At 37.3% G+C, this 18888-nt stretch overlaps 1 protein-coding gene across 1 annotated transcript; it reads right to left on the reverse strand.

The window, feature by feature from the left end:
- Positions 1-8987: 8987 nt before the first annotated feature.
- Positions 8988-16687, reverse strand: nucks1a (nuclear casein kinase and cyclin-dependent kinase substrate 1a). Its single transcript, XM_030778508.1, has 8 exons — positions 16540-16687; positions 11854-11903; positions 11572-11668; positions 11304-11350; positions 10869-11015; positions 10093-10245; positions 9585-9734; positions 8988-9262 (listed from the first exon to the last, which is right to left on the reverse strand). The coding sequence occupies exons 1-8, from the start codon at positions 16554-16556 to the stop codon at positions 9015-9017; spliced, it is 909 nt and encodes a 302-aa protein (XP_030634368.1). The 5' UTR covers positions 16557-16687; the 3' UTR covers positions 8988-9014.
- Between the last annotated feature and the right edge of the window lie 2201 nt (positions 16688-18888).

Consider the following 18888-nt stretch of genomic DNA (forward strand, 5'->3'; position numbering starts at 1 on the left):
AGAAAGTTTTGCTGTACTTGTAGTATGTAAACTTAGGTGTGACACTTTCCCATTTGGCTGTATACTCAACATGTTTAATTAACACCAAGTGCCTAGCAACACCTAGAGCTAATAAATTTACATTACTGTACTGGACATCCTGGATAGTGCTTACTTGCTCTGTAGTACTGATTTCAAACAAGTCCTGTCAAGCAATTTCAGTGTTGCCTTTTGGTATGAAAGACACATATGAACATAGAGAAATGTTAAGTAGATTTTTTTTAACAGGAAGAATGATGTTAATGCATATCTTCTGTGTATGTCTAATATTCTTTGTCTTGTTTGTTGTACAACACATGAAAAACATAAAATTCTGTATAAAAAATAGTGGGCTGTCTTATATTTGTTATTTAGCCTAAACAAACGCAATGACATTATCACTGGACAAGCATTGTCTCAATTGTCGCAAATACCAGATGTGTTTCATACTATTGTGTAATGAAACTAGATGCTTAAAATGCTTAAAATTCACACAGACAACTTAAATGAATAGAATCAATGGAACTGAAAACTGATAGTTTACAGTTATGCTTTCTCCCTCTGTTTTCTATTTACATATCATTATGTGGTACGTAGTTTTACAATATCACTTTAAATAGGCTCATTTCAATGAAACTAAGTGAGCAGCAGGTGGTAAATTCCAAGTTAAGATGTTGGATAAATGTGTGGTTTTCTAAGTAGGAATTTTATGGATTTATTACTATGAAAACACAGATAATGTGTCCGGTATCTCAGATGAATATGAGTTCACTTAAACTATAGTTTAGTCCCTTAACCCTTGCCTGGGTAACCGTCTAATGGAATTAAGAAAAAGTGCAAATACCTACATTTCATGTCCTGCTCATTCTCCAGTGGCCTGTCTTCTGTGTGTGCAACTTGGATGTTCTCTGGTTCCTGTATGACAAAGTTCAGACTGCTGCTCAGATAGCCGTAAAGACAAGGAGGAGTCAGGTCAGGAAATGGGAATGAGTCTACCTGCATAACTACCAGAAAGCCACAGCTCAGGTTTGGAACTTGTTTGTCAACATTTTTGTGCTCTACGTAGGACCACATGTGATTGCTAAGGCCCACAGCTGGATACAAATATTAAGGTACGTCAAACAGTTAAAGACGTGGCCTGTTCTCTGCCACATGGAAACACTATGACTCATATATCTGGTACGTCGAATATGTGGAGCCCTTTAACATGGGATCTCTTCTCCCCCCTTCATTTTTTTATGATAAATATAATATCATTAATTTTACTGTAATAGGTTAATGAATAAAAACACAGGTATGGTGAGATCTGATTGACAGTAAGAGTATTATAAGAGACAGGGTTAAGAGTGTTATGACAGTTACTTCTAATGTGCCAAGTAGCAAATATAGATATAAAAATATGGGCAATAAAAATAGAAAAGTTAAGAGCTGCATGAGTTAACCCTACTCGTTCATCATATGTCTGTGGAGAGAAAAGTTATCACTTTTGTTGACTCATAGCCACAAGAATAAAATAATAGATATAAAGTATTAGATTATTCTTTAAGCTGCTGTGACCAGTGACCACTTCCGCATCAACAGTTGTCTTCATGTTGCAAACATGGAAATCCTGTTCCAGCTGAACACCTGTTGTTTTAGTAACCATAGCAACACCTATGCTCTTAAGGCAATAGGACACCTTATACACAAAGGTTCCATATTCAGATTAAATAAACATTAAAAAGGTGTCCACCGTGAAAGGCAACTCATTATACTGAGAGTATAAGGTAATGAATTAAGAAACACATTAATTGAATTAAAATCAGGTCTACCATGATTCAACAGCTTTGTGAGAGGATTACAAAAAAGTTAGGCTTTGCTCTACTTGTTTTCCACAGTCTATGTTTTGCAGCTGGTCAAGTTTAACGACTCAAAAAGTGCTACACCGAACACAACTTGTTGAGATGTCAAAAGGGGATTGAAAGACAGAAAGAAAGTTTTTGAACTCACATTTGTACATGAGTTCTATTAATGATTCCATGAGACAAACTGCTAAATTAAGGAAGGACGGACACACACACACACATTTCCGTGATCTCTTCTGTCTACTCTTCCTCATAAGTTCCTCATAGCGCAGTTTGGTCAGCTGAAACGATGGTAATTCACTCGGGAACCTCGAACACCAGCAGTATGTTTATTTAAAACAACAAGGAGTCAAGACTGTATTCGAACCACCATAAAATGCTTATTACAGCTGTCCGACGTTCGGAAAAGAACAGCGGCACATCTGTCTGTCAAAGTGTTTCGCGCATTCGCGAGTTCTGCAATCGTAGTGTGGAGGAGTGTCTCTCACTTTGTGCCGTTTTAACGTATCATTCGACAGTGACCGTCCTGAAATTGAACATGCATACCAGGGTAAATTAATTTGATTGCTGCATTTTGAGAACTGAGCTGACACTAAAAGAAACTATAATCATGGAAACATGCTAAGACACTAGCTAATGAAGCTGTACTTTGCTGTGGTGCTCCTGGCATGAATACAGAAGATCAGAATGTCTGATATGCTTTATTCCACTCAGTGTGGGTCTCCAATTATGTCGTAGTCTAGCTCCAGAGGAATACAGAGGTGTCTGTGGGTCCTTGTATAGTGTGTGTGTGTGTGTATTTGCGTTTCTTCAAGAAACGGTTAAATTTCGGTGTTATGGTAAAACTGACCGTAAAAAATACAGTATGTTAGAAGCATACAACTAAGAATATTTTTTTCATGTTGCCTCCTAGGTTATTATCACAACAATTGCTTTCCCCAGAACTTTCCCTATTTATTACATTTTTAAACGTTTGAATATGTAAATGTTCCAACATACTAGCCATGACAGTTAGAAACCCGATACAAAGGGTCAGTTATAAAAGCTCAAATGTTACTGGTGTCACAAACTTGGAGTTTTCTCAAAAGATTTTACTTATTTACTTATTATCTGACATTTAATGAGGTGTTAGTTATAGAAGGCTAAATGTTGCTGATGTTACTTTGGTTCCCAAATTTTGGTTCCCCACGAACCCTTGTTTGGTTGACAGGATGGTCAAAGTATTTTGAAGATAAGATCAGTTCCATGGCAGTCCAACATCCTGAGTTCAAATTTTGTGAAGTGAAGTGAAGATGCCAGCGCTGCAAGATGATTACAATAAAACACCATTATCAACCAAGGAAAGCATTATGATTCTCTCTGTCAGGACCTAGATGCTTGTGAACAAACAGATCATCACCAGTCAGAGACAATAGACCATCTTATCCATTCTCATATAGTAGAATTCAATAAGAAGTGTTTTACAACACAGCTGAGATATAGCCTACAGTGTCAGTTCTTCCAAAAATTAAAATATGGCTTGGATGGTTTATGGGAACAACTTGTCCCAAAGGAACACAGCTCTTCAAACCATAGGCGGATATCATTTGCTGTACGTCTTTATTTCAGTTCAGCCAATTTAAAAATGAGCAAACAGGCAGATATCAGGACACGACATGTATATCTGACTAAAGGTGTTGTTCATCAGACTAATGACTGAGAGGAAAAAAAAGAAAAAGAGAGAGAGGCAGTGGCAAGGGCCAGTGGCGCAATGGATAACACGTCTGACTACGGATCAGAAGATTCTAGGTTTGACTCCTGGCTGGCTTGAATATTTGTTTTTCACTTTAAAGTCACTTTGGATAAAAGCATCTTAAAAAATGAATGAATGTAACTTTAGCGATCCAAAGCACTGACCAAATGCAACATCTTAGAAAAGATTCACAGCTGACAACTACATTAGAAGGGAGAACAGAGCAAAAGTAATTAAGGTGTCGCTAATATATACAGGATACTGAGAAACCCTGCTAAGGCAGGGTTACCAGCCAGAAATGTAATTCACAGTCTTCCATGAAACATACCCTCTGATGTCAAGGATGGTATATGCCTCCATGATGACATAACTAAAGAATTAAAACAGAGTGTCGGGAAGGGATGTGGAATCTGACTTCTCAGGAGTTCCTTTATGCAGAGATAAATATGGGGATGCTACCTGACCATCTGAGGAAGATGTAAAACTGTAGCTTGATAGAAAAGTGGGAGTCTTAAAAATTCAGAATAAAAAGTTAACAGCTTAATATTGCTTTCACTTCACCTGTAATCGTTGCGTATGTAATGCCATTTTAAGATGTCCAAAAAGACCACATGAAGGTTCAGACAGTTTAACACAGACATCATCTCAGCTTTGATGTAAAATGGCCTTCTTGCATTCAGAAAAGGTAATGCAAATTCACATATAGGGAGAGGGTCCATTTTGCCCTTCTTCTGATATGTGAATTTTATACTATAATAGGGGAAGGAAGATTACGTCATAATATGGGGAGAGGAAACTTACCGCTGACATGACAGCATTAAGCTTTGATAATATGCATTACATACCAATGATGTTGGTGCTCTGATATCTCCAAAAGATCAAATTCAAAAGAAGTATATGTCATCACAATGAATTTCTTCGATGAAGTGTTGTACAAGAACATGCTGGCAGGTCTTTCTGGACTGTGAAAGCAGCAGAGTGACACCAATACACCTCTAGATGCATAGATTAGAGCTTCAAGTCATTGTTTCCATTATTTCCGGCGTCTGTGTTTTAAAAACGTGTGAATTTTAAAGCTACTGTCTCCATGTTGTAAAACTCAATAGCATTGTGAAGAGATTTGTAAAAGCAAAAAATGAAAGCACCCTCAAACTTTGGCTGCCTGACAATGAATGGTATGGTGCACCAGGAAATGCAGTTAAATGAATATTTATTTTAAATATTCAAATAATTCTCAAACAAGTACACAGACTTCAGGGGAGAGTCGTTACTGTTGTTACATCATCCAGTGGTCTATAGTACAAAGCAGAATCTACAGCTTAGAAGCAAACTCTGGATTCTTTAAAGATACCGATCTGCTTTTCAAATGTATTTTGATGGCAACTTATTCCTCACGCCTAAACCTGTATTGGAACTGGTTGAACTGAACCTAGTTTTTTTGTGCATATGTAAATCCTGAAACTTAACCAATCAACGCTGTAGGAAATCTGACCTAACCTTTACTTGAAAATCTGAAATCTTAAAGAAGAAAATTATTATTCTGCATCACTGTAGGATTCTTGTTCACTGAAACACTGTATTTTAAGTCAGGAAAGGGGACCCCTTTGGGGTTTTCCCCTTGTTTGGTCATCTTACTTGCCTAGCCAGCAGTGACCACGTTATTTTAACACTAACAGCAGTTGTGAATTCCTCAAAACTCTGCAAAACAGTGGATTTCTCTTCATAGGCTTTTTAGGCTAACCTAATTATATCCTTATTTGCATATGTTTAGGCCCAAGCCCTTTACAAATTGAGAAAGCCTGCAATGATTTATGTTGTTGTGTAATCTCACTTTGTGAAGCCTCCAAACACAGAAAAGGTTTAGCTTGCTTCCTGACATAGTGTCCACGTAAGATCTTTCAGATCTCAAACTTTGTTTCTCATGTGACATTGATAAAAAGTTATGACAGTTTTGATATTAAAATGTTCTTCAAAAGCAATGAGAGGACTTTAGAGAGAAATCCAAGTCTGTGATACAGGCGACAACCAGATCTGTATGACTGACACTTTATTTTTTTTTACGAGGATCTATAGAAGGGCAAATAATCCATCTCAAGGGTTTGGATGTTCTGAGAATAGTAAAATTTAGCCCTGTATAACTGACCCTTTATTTCAAGTGTCAAAGTCATATGAGTAATGACATGTTACCTTTTGAGGGGAAATTTTTGAGGGCAAGTCCAAAATTAGGAAAGATGTATCATTAACCCTGAATATTCAGCACAGCCTGGTACCTATGTATCATGGTTAAAAAAATTATTTTCTCTAAAAAGGTATTCAATTTTGAAATTTATGCAGTGTCAGTTCTGAGATAGTACAAGAGCTCCAACTGACGTCATTCAGTCTGTGGTGGATATTAAAATGAATGAACATGAAATAACTGTAGCTATTTGAAAAGAAAAGAAATAAAAGAGGTTTGTCATACCTTATTTAATGCACACCACGGATAAATCAATAGATTTTGGTCACATAGTTTTAATACATATGTGAAAAGTATCATATGAATCACAAAAGTGACATCCAATAGTTGAAGCTATAAGAAAAGTGCTGTAAAGACTGAATTCTTTGCAGGTTATCTACACAATGTGAAAAAAGAAGATCGTAGACAATGAAACGTTTGAGTAGTGTAAAAATGAAGTTAGGTTTATTACACACAGAAAGTCATCAGCTTGATTGTTCTTGCTAATAATTCAGACCACATACTCAACTTTCTCGCTCCCTGTTCCCAGACAAGTACAACACTTCCTCTGATGAAAGAAACACTGGTAGGACAACTTTAGATGTTAAAAGCAAGTCAAACTAAAAGTATATTTACAGACAAAATACACTGACAAACAAATATGATAAAGAATGGTTCAGTTTTCTTTAAAAATATATGTACATACCCAAATGTGGGTACTAAAGTACACAAGTATCTTGACTTCTGGACTTCACTGCTATGCTTCTCTTCATGTTGATTCCATGTCATTTTGTGGTGTTGTATTCTTATGTGTAATATCTGAAATTATATAGGGCAATTTCTCCTTCTTTATCAGTATTAAAACTGCACAGACAGAGCAGACCTGTAAAGGTTTCAACACATTTCCACAAACAGAGGCAACTTTCTCCAGAAGCAAAAGATAGCACTCATGCAAAAGAGAGTATCTACTGCAGACAGAATGTCAACATCCTTCACTTCCTGTCAGACACAGAGATACTTGCAAAAGCATCATTTGAGCAGTCAGGGTAGAATTTTCTAAGCAATCATCCATTTTTGACAAATCACAACAGGTGGGGTGTTGTGTATTGTCAAGGTACAATCACTTTTGATTGTTTTTGACTGCTCAGTTTCACTTTCAACAAATTTCTGTTAAAAATATATTACAGTGTTTTATGGCTTTGGTTTTGGTTTCATCATCAGGTTTGAAGTATTACAGTGAGGTTTACAGCTTCATAATTAATTTAGTTTGGTTGACAGTTAACTGAAATTTCACACAAAAGAGGAGTAAAACCAACAAAAGAGTACAGTTCACTGTTTCAACTAACATTTTCTTAGACCAAGGCAACTGTGATTGGTAAGAAAAAACACCTTGGGGGTTTGTTGGGCTCAAGAGGCATCGTCAGGTCATCAAGTAACTCAGAGTGAAAGAGATCTGATCATTTTCTCTTTAAAATCAAGATACATTTTTATTTTTTTTCTTAAAAAACAAACATTACAAAAATCTGCAGAGGAAAAACAAACAAACACACAAAGGGAAAAAAAAGGAAAAAAAAGTGTGTGTATATATATGTATATATATATTTGGACTTGATTCAAAACCAATTCAGATAAGGGTGATAAAATTCAGACATGCCTGGCACAAGAGATTGAACTGTGATGCTAGTCACGTCCTATGTGCTGTCCATGCACATGAACTACAAAGTCCAGCATCCAGCTCACTAAGGAGAGAGCATATACCCTCAACATATACATGAATGCATCCTTGACTATTCAAGATGTCGATAACCATAAACAGGCCAATGTGAGAATGTTCTGGGAGTAAACCCACTGAAGGCATAAAAAGTTGTATAATCCCTTACAAGATCAGACTAGCTGTACCCAGATGTTATTGTTTTGGGTTTTGGATAATGGCTGTAATACAGGTATACTGATATTAATTTTATATGTTGTGGTCAACAAGAGTTTAATTTCCCAATATAAATAATTAGAAGCGCTAGTTTCAGCCAGTGTTTGGAACAGGGCCCTCTCTATCAACATTATGACCCCAAATTAGGCTTTGGAAGGCAAGCATGGTGCTCTACAACTCTCAGCTCCTGACAGTTCCCATACTATTAACCAAGTATGGGTCAATACACGCACATACCTACAATCAATACATAAAGAAATGCTATGTCATTAGTGTTTAATGAGAGGAAGGCCTCAATAGCACAGTCCCAATATGAGATGATTTCCTGGGCATAAAAAGAAAGGGGAAATTAAAAGAAAACAGCATTTATTTGAATATAACACTGGAAAAGTAACCGTAAGATATTACAGCACAAACTACATAAAATAGTTTCTGAAACAGTTCTTTTGTAAGAAAACAAACAAACAAACAAAACAAAACAAAAAACCCCCCCAAATCAAACAAAACAAAAAATTAGCAGACAATGGTTAAAGTGACAGAGTACCTTTGTGAAAGCAATCCCAACACAAGAATAAAACCTCCCAAAAGAGGTTCAAATGTCCGTCAAATCTCACATTTCCACTCTCCTTTCTCTCATCCTCTGCTGATGAATATAATGCCAACAGAAAACACATGGTGCTGTACACTGAGTGAATAAAATGATGTTGATAGACTCGAGCCAGTTAGGAAAAATCTTCCCAAGTCTGACATAAAAACGTTTTAATTTTAAGAACTACTGAAAGACCAATCTGAGTAAATTAAGTGATGAGTAGAGAAGGTGGTTTTCAGAAGAAAAGTCACTGTAAAAGCAGATACCTTTAAACGCGTATGCTGGAGAATGTGAGAATGGATACCGACAGCAGCTGAGCTCATATAATGTACAGAAATGGGAACACTGTCCCAGACCTCGGTAAAGGAGCCGAACCATGACACGGACTAAACTGGTAGATTTATACTGATAAATAAGCACGTTCAGTCACAGAATTTTCTCACACATACACAAATGTTGAATGCACTCACACATACCGGGACAATGCCGTTTGCGAAATGGAAATGATAGATTCTAGGAGGAAAAAAAAATAATAGTTCAAACCATTGAGCCAGGCCACCGCAGACACCAAAGTAATAATAATAATAATAAAATAAAAAAAAAAAAAAACCTTGGGAATACAAAACAATTAAAGCAAGGAAAAAAGAACCAGCAGAGTGAGAGAGGCAGGGCAACCCTTCGCCACCTGGCTAGTCTTCCCCAGATGGTGCCTCCTCTTCTGATCCATCTTCCTCTTCCTCTTCTTCTTCATCATCAGGGGCATCCTCCTTTCTCTTGTTGGGGGGAGGTGAGTCCTTCTTCTCCATCTCATCTTCGTCTTCATCCTCTAGGGGGCTCTCGGGGTCGGCCTCTTCCTCCTCTTTGGGCGAGGACTTTTCCAAGGCCTTCGCTGCGCTGGGACGACCTTTGCCCTTGCCTTTCATGGGGCTGGGGGTGACTGAGTGAAAAAGAACGGAATTTTCATTTCAGCAAAAATCACTGCAATCATTGTGTTTATAGCTTTATAGCAGCAGTATACACAATAATGCCACAGCAGACCCAGACTACGTAGTGCAGAACAAGTTTACCTTAATTTGTATTTCAAATGAAAAAATACATAGAAAACATCATTTATGGGTTGGAAGTTATCAATAGACTGAAAATGCAAAGGCCACCTTGGGATGTTTGGTGCACTACCACTTTCCCCGGAGTTTGTTCTGCCGTCATAATGCCAAAACATTTGAGAACAGCTATTTTGGAGTATAGAGGGCAAGAGCTACCTGTAGCCTTTAGCCTGGGTTTAGGAGATTTCTTCTCCTTCCTCTCTGTCCGGCTTCGTCGGATCACCCTCTTGCCTCTCTTTTTGGAGTGCCCATAATCACTGTCATCATCATCATCCACCATGAAGTCCTCATCACTTCCAGACTCCTCTGCAACAAAACAAAAACAAACAAACAAACAAACAAAAAAAGCACACAATGAAACTTTGTTTAACACAGATTCTTGTAAAACACAGGCTTTTAGCCCTGCACTTAGGTCTCCCTGAGATATACTACCAGGTTAAACAAAACTGAGAAAACTCTTATTCACTTAGAGTCATGACATGACTTTAATGTAACTGATGAGCCAGACTAAAACCGCTAATTTCCAGGAAGGGGCGTCAGATCTCCCAGCATGTGAGCCAAAGATCCCAGCCTGACAGCCAGTGCATCTTAGTAAGTAAGGAAGAGAGATTTATTCATGGGACTGCCCTTAACTAGCTCATCTAGGTTACGCTGGCAGACTTACGGTCTACGTAGGCCTGCTTTTCTTCATCTTTGTCTTCGTCCTCGCTCCCTCCGTCACCCAGCAGAATTTCTCGCTGTTTCGAAGCGGCCTTGGACGCAGCTTGGCGCACCTGCCGCACCTTTCGGCTTGCCTCCCTGTCATCATCACTGTCATCTACACACCCAGTCACAGAGATTCCAAACAAGTACACTTTCAGCATAAAACTCAACCATCGTGTGCTGCAAATGCCCTTCTGTAAAAACGCAGCGCCGATTTTGGTCAATATGTTGTGTGTGGTTTTTTCGTTTATAACTTGGGCTACTGCATTAAATGAGAGACAAAGGCCTGAACTGTAATGAGCCGGAAAGTTCATTATTAATGGAAAAATTCAATTACAAACAAACATGGTGTTAATAAAGTGCAGCAAAAAAACCCAAAAAAACAAATGACACATTTTAAACTTGTTAGATCAATAGTTACTTTGAACTTCATTATAATAGGTTTTGTACCACATATTTTACATATGAGTATGTAACTTGTGTAACTTGTTTAACTGATCTGTAAAATGACTGTCCTTAGCAGAAGAGAACTATTGGCTGCATACCAGATCCTACGTCAATAAGCTTTAGTCATATGATCATCAAATCATACAAATGACTCTCTGAAGTCACACTGCGTGGGCATCAGAATGTGAGACAGGCTTGAGATTTCTAATATTACCAGTACAGAAGCCTACAACTACAGGGTGTGAATATTTTGAGTGGAATGCTTTTGATCATGGCTGTCCGGGAGCTTACCTGCATCTCGTTTCCTCTTTGTGGATCTTTTATTCGACTTCTCCACCTTGCCCCTCTTCCCTTTTTTGGTGCGCTTAGTTTCATAGTCACTGCCTCCATCCTCATCATCTTCCTCCCCAAAGTCATTGTCATCACTACCAAAATCATCTGATACAGAGGAGGTGAACATAGTTTTCATTCTACATCAGACTTACTGTTATTTGATAAGCACAAGTACAGAGAAATCTAGCTGAATACATTGACTGATGGTTTCCACTGAGTGTAAACAACAAATTTGCTGATTTTGGGAGAACTGCTCACGAATTCTTGAGTAATCATAACCCTCTTTGTAAAAACAAAGTGAAAAAATGTTTTATTACAGGCTCAGGCAGTGATGTGCTAACTTTTTATTCACTTTGTCAGATGAAAACAGAGAAATCAATCCAGCAGACTCACCTGCTGAATCATTTTTGGATTTGGAAAGTTTGTCATCAGAGTCCTCACTGGAAAGAAAGCAAGATTTGGTGACAAATGATTACTAAAAGAATGCACAGTTGAATACTGTTTCTAGGACTGCCTTCACCCTTCATATATATATTAAAAATAACCAGCCATTATGTGGGTCATTTGGAGAAATTGAAATTAAAAACTATCATTGTCTCCAGAGACACTTATGCATAACCTATTTAAGGTGTTGGCCTCAGGGAGAGGGTGAGATCCTTGCCTGTCATCCTGTGAGCTTTTAGACCTCTTGTGCTTGATTTCACGTGGCGCTGCACGCATTTTTGTGGGCCTCTCCGAATCTCTCTCATAGTCCTCATCTGCACAAAAGGGATTTATAGTAGTAGGTTACTCTCCTCAACTGACAAAACAGTGTTATCAAACTGTTACTGTTCCATTGATATCAATACATGAAATTCCTGCATCTTAAAATCTTTCATTTTCATTTCCTTTTATTCCACTGCATTTTACTTAAGGTTTATGGTCTTTATGTGAGAGACAATACCTGCATCATCAGATTCATTGAACTGTGAGTAATTCACCACCTTCCTGTTCCTGTGGGCCAAATAAGAGCAATGATTAAAAGGTGGGTATACTGTTAACAGCTGGAGACTGTGGGTTCAGTAGGAAACTAAGTATCAAAAGCAATTCAGTATCATCCTTTACAGAATGTTTCATTTGTGGAAATGAAATAAACCAATATTTGTTGAATGGGTTTTGATGTTTTTAAATATGGATTAGGGATGTACACTGTAAAATAAAAATAAAAGAAATCACACAGTATTATTCAATTCTGAAAACTTTCTGCGAATTCAACAGCAAATTAAAACAGCACCGATGTGTCCAAAGCAGAGATTCTTTATTTGTGTAATAATACACTGAAGACATTTTGTCGCATTTACAAAACTGTATTGTAACTTAATTGCTTCTCACCTACGGCATAGGCGTGGCAAATCGAATATAACGTTAAAGGTCAATGCCCCAGTTTTACTACCATATGCACAAAAACAGACTTTTTTTTTTTTAATGTAAATGCCGATCTCTGGCTTAACTGCCATGAAAAAAAAGACAGCACACAAGGTCATTGAAACGTCTGCGAGATGCTTGGAAATCCACCGAGTCTTTTATATCATGCCGTTTCATCATTGGCACAACGTCGTCGGGATATTGTTGGGATATCATGCTTGGTAGCTCTTTTAAAGTAATAAAGCGAGTTTTATACAATTTATCAACGTATCACGAAGCGACAGAATAGAAGAGATTTCCTGATTCTTCACAATAATTTACGCTATATTGTGTAACCTCTGGGGGGACAGTTCTATATCGTCATGATTTTTTTTTAAATAGATTTTTATGAAACTTGCTCGATCACTTTAAAATAGCTGAGGGGAATCAGCGACGATGCATTGGCGTCATTGTACCAATGAGCGAGCGTCATGATATAGACGCTTTCGCGATAGATTTGGCAGCAGCATACAGACGCTCGTAAAGATGTACGTGTGCTAACAGGGTGGAATTTCTCCAATGTGTGCCCGGAAAGTGGGAAAAATGTCCAAACGATAGCTTATTTTCTTCCAAATAGGGCTGTAACGTGTCAAATTAATAATTTAATTCATTAAACTTGACTGAACTAAATGTGTAGCTATTAATAATCGACCATCGATTAATCACGTACATGGACTGAAAGTGACAAGACCAGATTCTATCAACTCAACATGGACTTTAAACTTCAATGATCCACTAGAAACATATGCCACTGAAAGATCTATGTATTGCACAGCATGTGGGTCATTCCAACTAAAATAAGAATACTTCCAGAGTGGGTTTCAAACTGTCCTTATACTTCTTTCTCATACTCCTAACCTCCTCCAAAGGATAATTCAGTGCTGTTATGTACAGTTTTTCCAAAGGCAGTCCAAAATGACCACCATCTTGTGTTAATTGACATATGAATTGTAGACATCTTAATGTAATGAGTCTGACATAATAGGCACAATAATTAATTTATCTCGCCCTGTTTTTGGATTCAGTGAGGAACTTTTCAGGAGACAGAATTCAATTTTGTAGGTATACGGTTGGGTATTAAATGTCAATCTAAAACGATGACCAGTTTCAAGAAATAACAAGGTGAACACTGTCTGACTTGGCATTTGAGACCTAGTTTCTCAGAATTATATCTAGCCCCATACTTAGATTAAAGGCCTGTATATCTAGAACACTTCAGAGGAACACTTTTGTTTAATGCAGAAATGTTCTGTTGTTGTCAGACGATGACTCGCTTATCTTATGATGTCCTTGTTTTGAAATGCTGCGAACATTGACCAACATTTACCAAAAAACTATTCATTTTGATGGATAAGTAGAAAGGCTAATCCACTGAAATAGGATCACTTGTTTTCATGGAGTAATTTTGTTCAAAAGATTCAACTGCGTCTTGAATCTTTTTTTAAGTCACCAATTTAAGTTTCAAGAAACAGTCTGAAACAAGGACAGCCATTTTCCTTATCAACACTAATTGTTACTTTTGATACCCAGAACCCAAACAGCCTGTGATGGACCCCCAGTGTTCAAGAACATGAGCAGGGAAGTAAAAATCACAAACGCACAAACGTTCAAATTTGCCCAATGGCTGATGAGAGTAGTTGTTGACTTCAAAAGATTTTTGACCTTTTGACTTAAACACAACTGCTAACCAAGAGTTTAGCTAATCAAGATGAACAGCTTGCCGAGTTGAATCAGAGCTGTTTGAGAAGGGAAAGGTTTAAAATGTACAGAGTTGTGGACCTCCAGGAAGAGGAACAGGAAATCATACATTAGAGTGTGGATCACTCTCTCTAAGCTCATTTGATCCCGTCTGAAATTTTATTTTAAAATTATGTTCATGGAGACCAAATGTTGAAGGTAAATACATTTTATTATGTTAAAAATCAATTTAGCATCTCAGTTACTCTGTTTACAAACAATGTTGCAAAATATCTTACTGACTCACTACAGAACTGCTTGAGAGGCTTTTAAAAGAAAGACCACCTCTTCAAATTACAAGAGAACATACGGAATCTTGGCACATTATTACTGTAATAATTAATGACTGCCAAATTTGCCCTAAATGCAAAATTACTTCCATTAAAACATTAGTTCTGTTCCACTTTGCCCTCTTGTCTAACACCACATCAACCTGTTTGACATTCTCAACTGTCAAATAATAATGTAGAGAGAAAAAAGCAACTCGGTGTCACCACTGACTTCAAACAAAAAGGAAATAGCTTAATTTCTGTTTCATGCACTGGCTACCGGGATTACAAAGTAGCCAAAGGTTTAACTTTTATTGTTAACAATGTTAATAATAAAAAAGCAAACCTGTAAGGAAACATCCATCAAAATAACATGAACTCTATGCAGAGTGTCTACTTCAACAAGGTCTTTGCCTGGTATTCCTGCTCTTTGGAATCTGACAGAAACAAAGTGTGTGGACCAGTACCACACCCAGTTTCTAAGTCTCATCAGTTATTGTGTTAATGCAGAATGAAAAATGAATCGATCTTGCTTAAACTAAAGACATGAAATCCAAATTGGTGCTGAACTGCGTATACAACTCAAAACATGGATAAGTATAACAACAAAGTTGGAATCCAAAGTACCTTTGTTGAAGGACATGTATGTAATTTCATAAGTGAAAATGGCAAAACACAAGTTAAAATCCTCTGACTGGACTGCATCTATGTCTGCAATAGTAATTATGCCACACGTGGTAGCAAGCAGTATTGAGTACCTGAGACCATGGCCATAAAACCTTTTAGGAGGGGTTAAATTACAGGAAAAAGGATAGCCTAACGTTTTACCATGCCAGTTCCTGTATAACCCTCCAGCCACCTACTGTGTATAACATGCTTTCATTTATGCTAAAGTTATCAAAAGTAATGTGAGACACTCTTAAATTAAAGGAAAAAAAAAAAGAGATTCTTGGAGGGCCGATCAAATCTATCCGCAGTATTACGCTTAAAAAATAAACAAACAAACGAAGAAGCAAAAACGTTGGAACTTTACTGTTTTAAAACAAAACAAAAAAACAATTAGCTGAACAGCAATTAGCTGACTATAAGCATGCCGGCATGCTTAGGTTTTTAACAGGTTCTCAGGTTTTTAACAGTGGTGTGATATGATGAGAGTATCGGTGAACAGACAATCCCAGACAATCGGTAAACATGACATAATACTCGCAAAACAACTTGCAGATAACATAAGACCGTAAAACACGAAAGGGAGAATTCAAAATGTATAAAAATGTGACCGAAGCTTTAAGGTGTGAGACACGTTTCATCAAGCCTGTCAGCGTTTATCCTCGTCATTGCCGGATGGGTGCTTGGTTCAAACGTTAGACTACAAATGTTACAAATGTCGTGATGTCCTCTATGTTGCTAAACATTTAATGTGCGACACGAAAATGCATCTTGTATAAATGCACATAAAGAGATTCCTTCTCGATCATAATGCAAAATTGGGGGTGTGGTAGTTTTCAGGCCTACTCCGCCCCCTCTGACATCATTCCAAGCATTAATTTACCGCTATCGGTGCGAGAAATATCTGCGCTCTTCCAACTACAAAACGGTGTTTTCATCGGGACTCAAAACGCTGATAAAGACCACAGGTCACATAGTAACAATATCATGAAACAGATTTGAAGTGGCGTTTGCCATCAGAGTCTATCTGCGAAGTTACGACGAAGCTGGTCTAAACCAAGATCACATCAATGACCCAATGGCCACATCCAGTTCCAGCCTGGGATTTTATTACCGCTTCTCAGCCTTCTCAGGATGAATGGGTAGCCATATTCTCACTTTACTTTGCCACAGCAGTTAAGGCGAAGCTGTATTAGTTATTAGACATGCGTTAAATACAACTGAAACACAAGAAGAATCCAGATTTGCACTGCCTTTTTGAGCCCGCTGGCCATGATACTGAAAAGACGCACATTCGAATCGCGCGCAAAATACATTTACTATTAGTAATCGACAACCATCCGCAATGTTCAGACTACAGCGAGCAAATGCATGCACGAGGACTCTAAATACCTAATTTTCAGTAAAATTGACCGCATTGCCAAGTTGTTCAACAAGGCTGGCACATGCGTGAAGCCACAGACTGGATGTGTGTGCAATGCAGTTCTAAGGGAGGACATATTAAACACACATACCTCACGGGTCTTGACATTTTGCAGGAATACTGTAGAGGTTAAAAATGTAAAAAGAGCAAAGAAATGCAGGAAAATAAAAACAAAATCGTCCTGTTCAGCAGCTTGAAATGCTAAATGTAGTGTTACAAAATCAGCGCCCGATCCAAATGGTAAAATTAAACAGTGCGCGGAATAAATGTGTTCTGAAAGGGCATTTAGTTTAATTTTTACCTTCAGCTACTCAAAATGGTGAATAAAACAAACTGAAACTGCAGCCCTTGCGCAACCTAACCGTTTGGCATTGGGCGGGCATTCGCCCTGAAACACCGCCCATTCTAGAGAATGAGTTCTAGGTCTGTTAATACAAGGACTACAATTGGTCAGTTCGAATAATCATTTGGTTTTGAATTGGACACTTCATTTGCTCGTCAAACCAAATATCTCAAACCATTTACCCTCCCCCTCTAGCCAGATAGGTTGAAGTAGCACTGCTTAGAAAACAAAAAGAGGCCCGTAGTGGATGCAAGAGGCTTTAGTGTGGGTACTCAGTAAATTGAATAGTCATCTGGTTACTTTGTCAAACTCTAACATATTTATGCATGCATAAATTGAAGTCAAATACTTAGCAGTTATACAAGAAAATTTATTCATTTGAATAATCCATTTTATTCTAATAATAATGATAAAGCTGTTTCAGTTTTATGCAAAAATATTTATTTTTTTCCCTCAGAAATGTTTTTGGAATGATTTCATAAGAGATCCTGATATTTTGTATTATTGTGATGAGTTAATCTTGCATTGTTCTTGCACAGCCCACGCAGATTGGCCCTGCGACGTAAGTGTGTATAAAATCTGCGGCCAAAATTAATTGGAAAAATAAATACATCTGGGGAAAATTAAAAACTGGCATCAGAGAAGTACATCCAAAAATAGTTTCTTACTTAATCCTGTTACCTTACCAAAGGTGTCTTTGAGGAACATGAAGTGTTTCTTTTGTTAGGATGCTATAGCTGAACAAGGAGCACTGGATTGATGAGCAGTAGAAAATGATAAAGAGCAAAAATGACATTTGTACAATATTTTGTAGTTTTTCAGCTGATTCCAGCTGTATGCTCATGGCCTACATTAAAATGTGGGTGAGATGATGTGGTTAGGACAATATATATGAGAAATATAACAAATCATGCATCTTGCCCACATATTTATCTTATTCATCAGCAATAATCTATACTGTTTATCTATACAGAAAAATGATGGCAACTGTTTATTAAACTCTTGGGAACATCCAAATTATACAGAAATGCAGATAAGTAATGAAAGATTCATTGAGATATTAGAGTGATGTAGTAGTGATGTTCATTTAAAATGCTTTTGGGATGAAGTTGTTTAGTTACAAAACATAAAAGTATACAAACAATTCATGAAGAATTTTCTGACTAAATTTTTCAAACTGTGCTGGTTTTGCACAACAATCACATTACAGTGGTATTGTGGAACCTCCGAACTGAAGCGATGTAAAAGGCAAATAAAAAGAAGGATTCATCTAAATCATCAGATAACACATGGGGACTGTTAGTCTTTGCCACTGAATTTTGGAGAATTTAATTGCACTTCACTGTGAAAATGTATACTGTAATGTACTGGCTGGTAAAGATGCAGTCACTGTGTGAACTATGGTTGGGTTACTATGGATCTGCAAACATTGTAATACTCGAAACAAATTATAAAGGGAAAGGGTGATTTAAAAAAAAAAAAGAAGCTATCTTACTTTTAGAGGAAATCAGCGATGAAATTGTCGGTAGGTATTGTTTTTTTACCTTTAAAATTAAATGAAACCTTTCCAGATTTATTTTGGTGCTCAAGATGTGACTACTAGTGAAAACATCAGATTTATTCCCTTTGTAGTCATAACAACAGTCTATCTTTCCATAAGTATGTGGAGTCTAAAAAATGGCTATATTTTCTCTAGTAATTCTGATAGTATTGGAAAAGCAGCAATGGAAAAAAAGCTGCTTTACCTGGTTGCCATAGAAACAGTCTTGCTCTACTCTTCTCAGACTGTACTTAGCAAAGAAGATATGTCTGAGTGCCACCAAAAAAGTCTGAATATGATCTAATTTGGAAACAGCACATTCATTTTTAATTCTGCAGTCTGCGAAAACATAGTCGTTCATGACACGAGACCAGTCTTAACAGAAATGTAGAAAGAAAAGGAAAATATTCCTACAAAACTCTATAGTGAAATTATGTTCAGTATTCACCTTTGACTGTGCAATACAATTCTGATTTTTAAATGTAAAATGTATTAACTTGGCAGTTCTACTGGTAGACATCTAATTAAATCTTGGCGATTTTCTTTCATGTTTTGGT

The sequence above is a fragment of the Chanos chanos genome, chromosome 6 (assembly GCF_902362185.1).
Source record: "Chanos chanos chromosome 6, fChaCha1.1, whole genome shotgun sequence".
Classification (NCBI taxonomy): domain Eukaryota; kingdom Metazoa; phylum Chordata; class Actinopteri; order Gonorynchiformes; family Chanidae; genus Chanos; species Chanos chanos.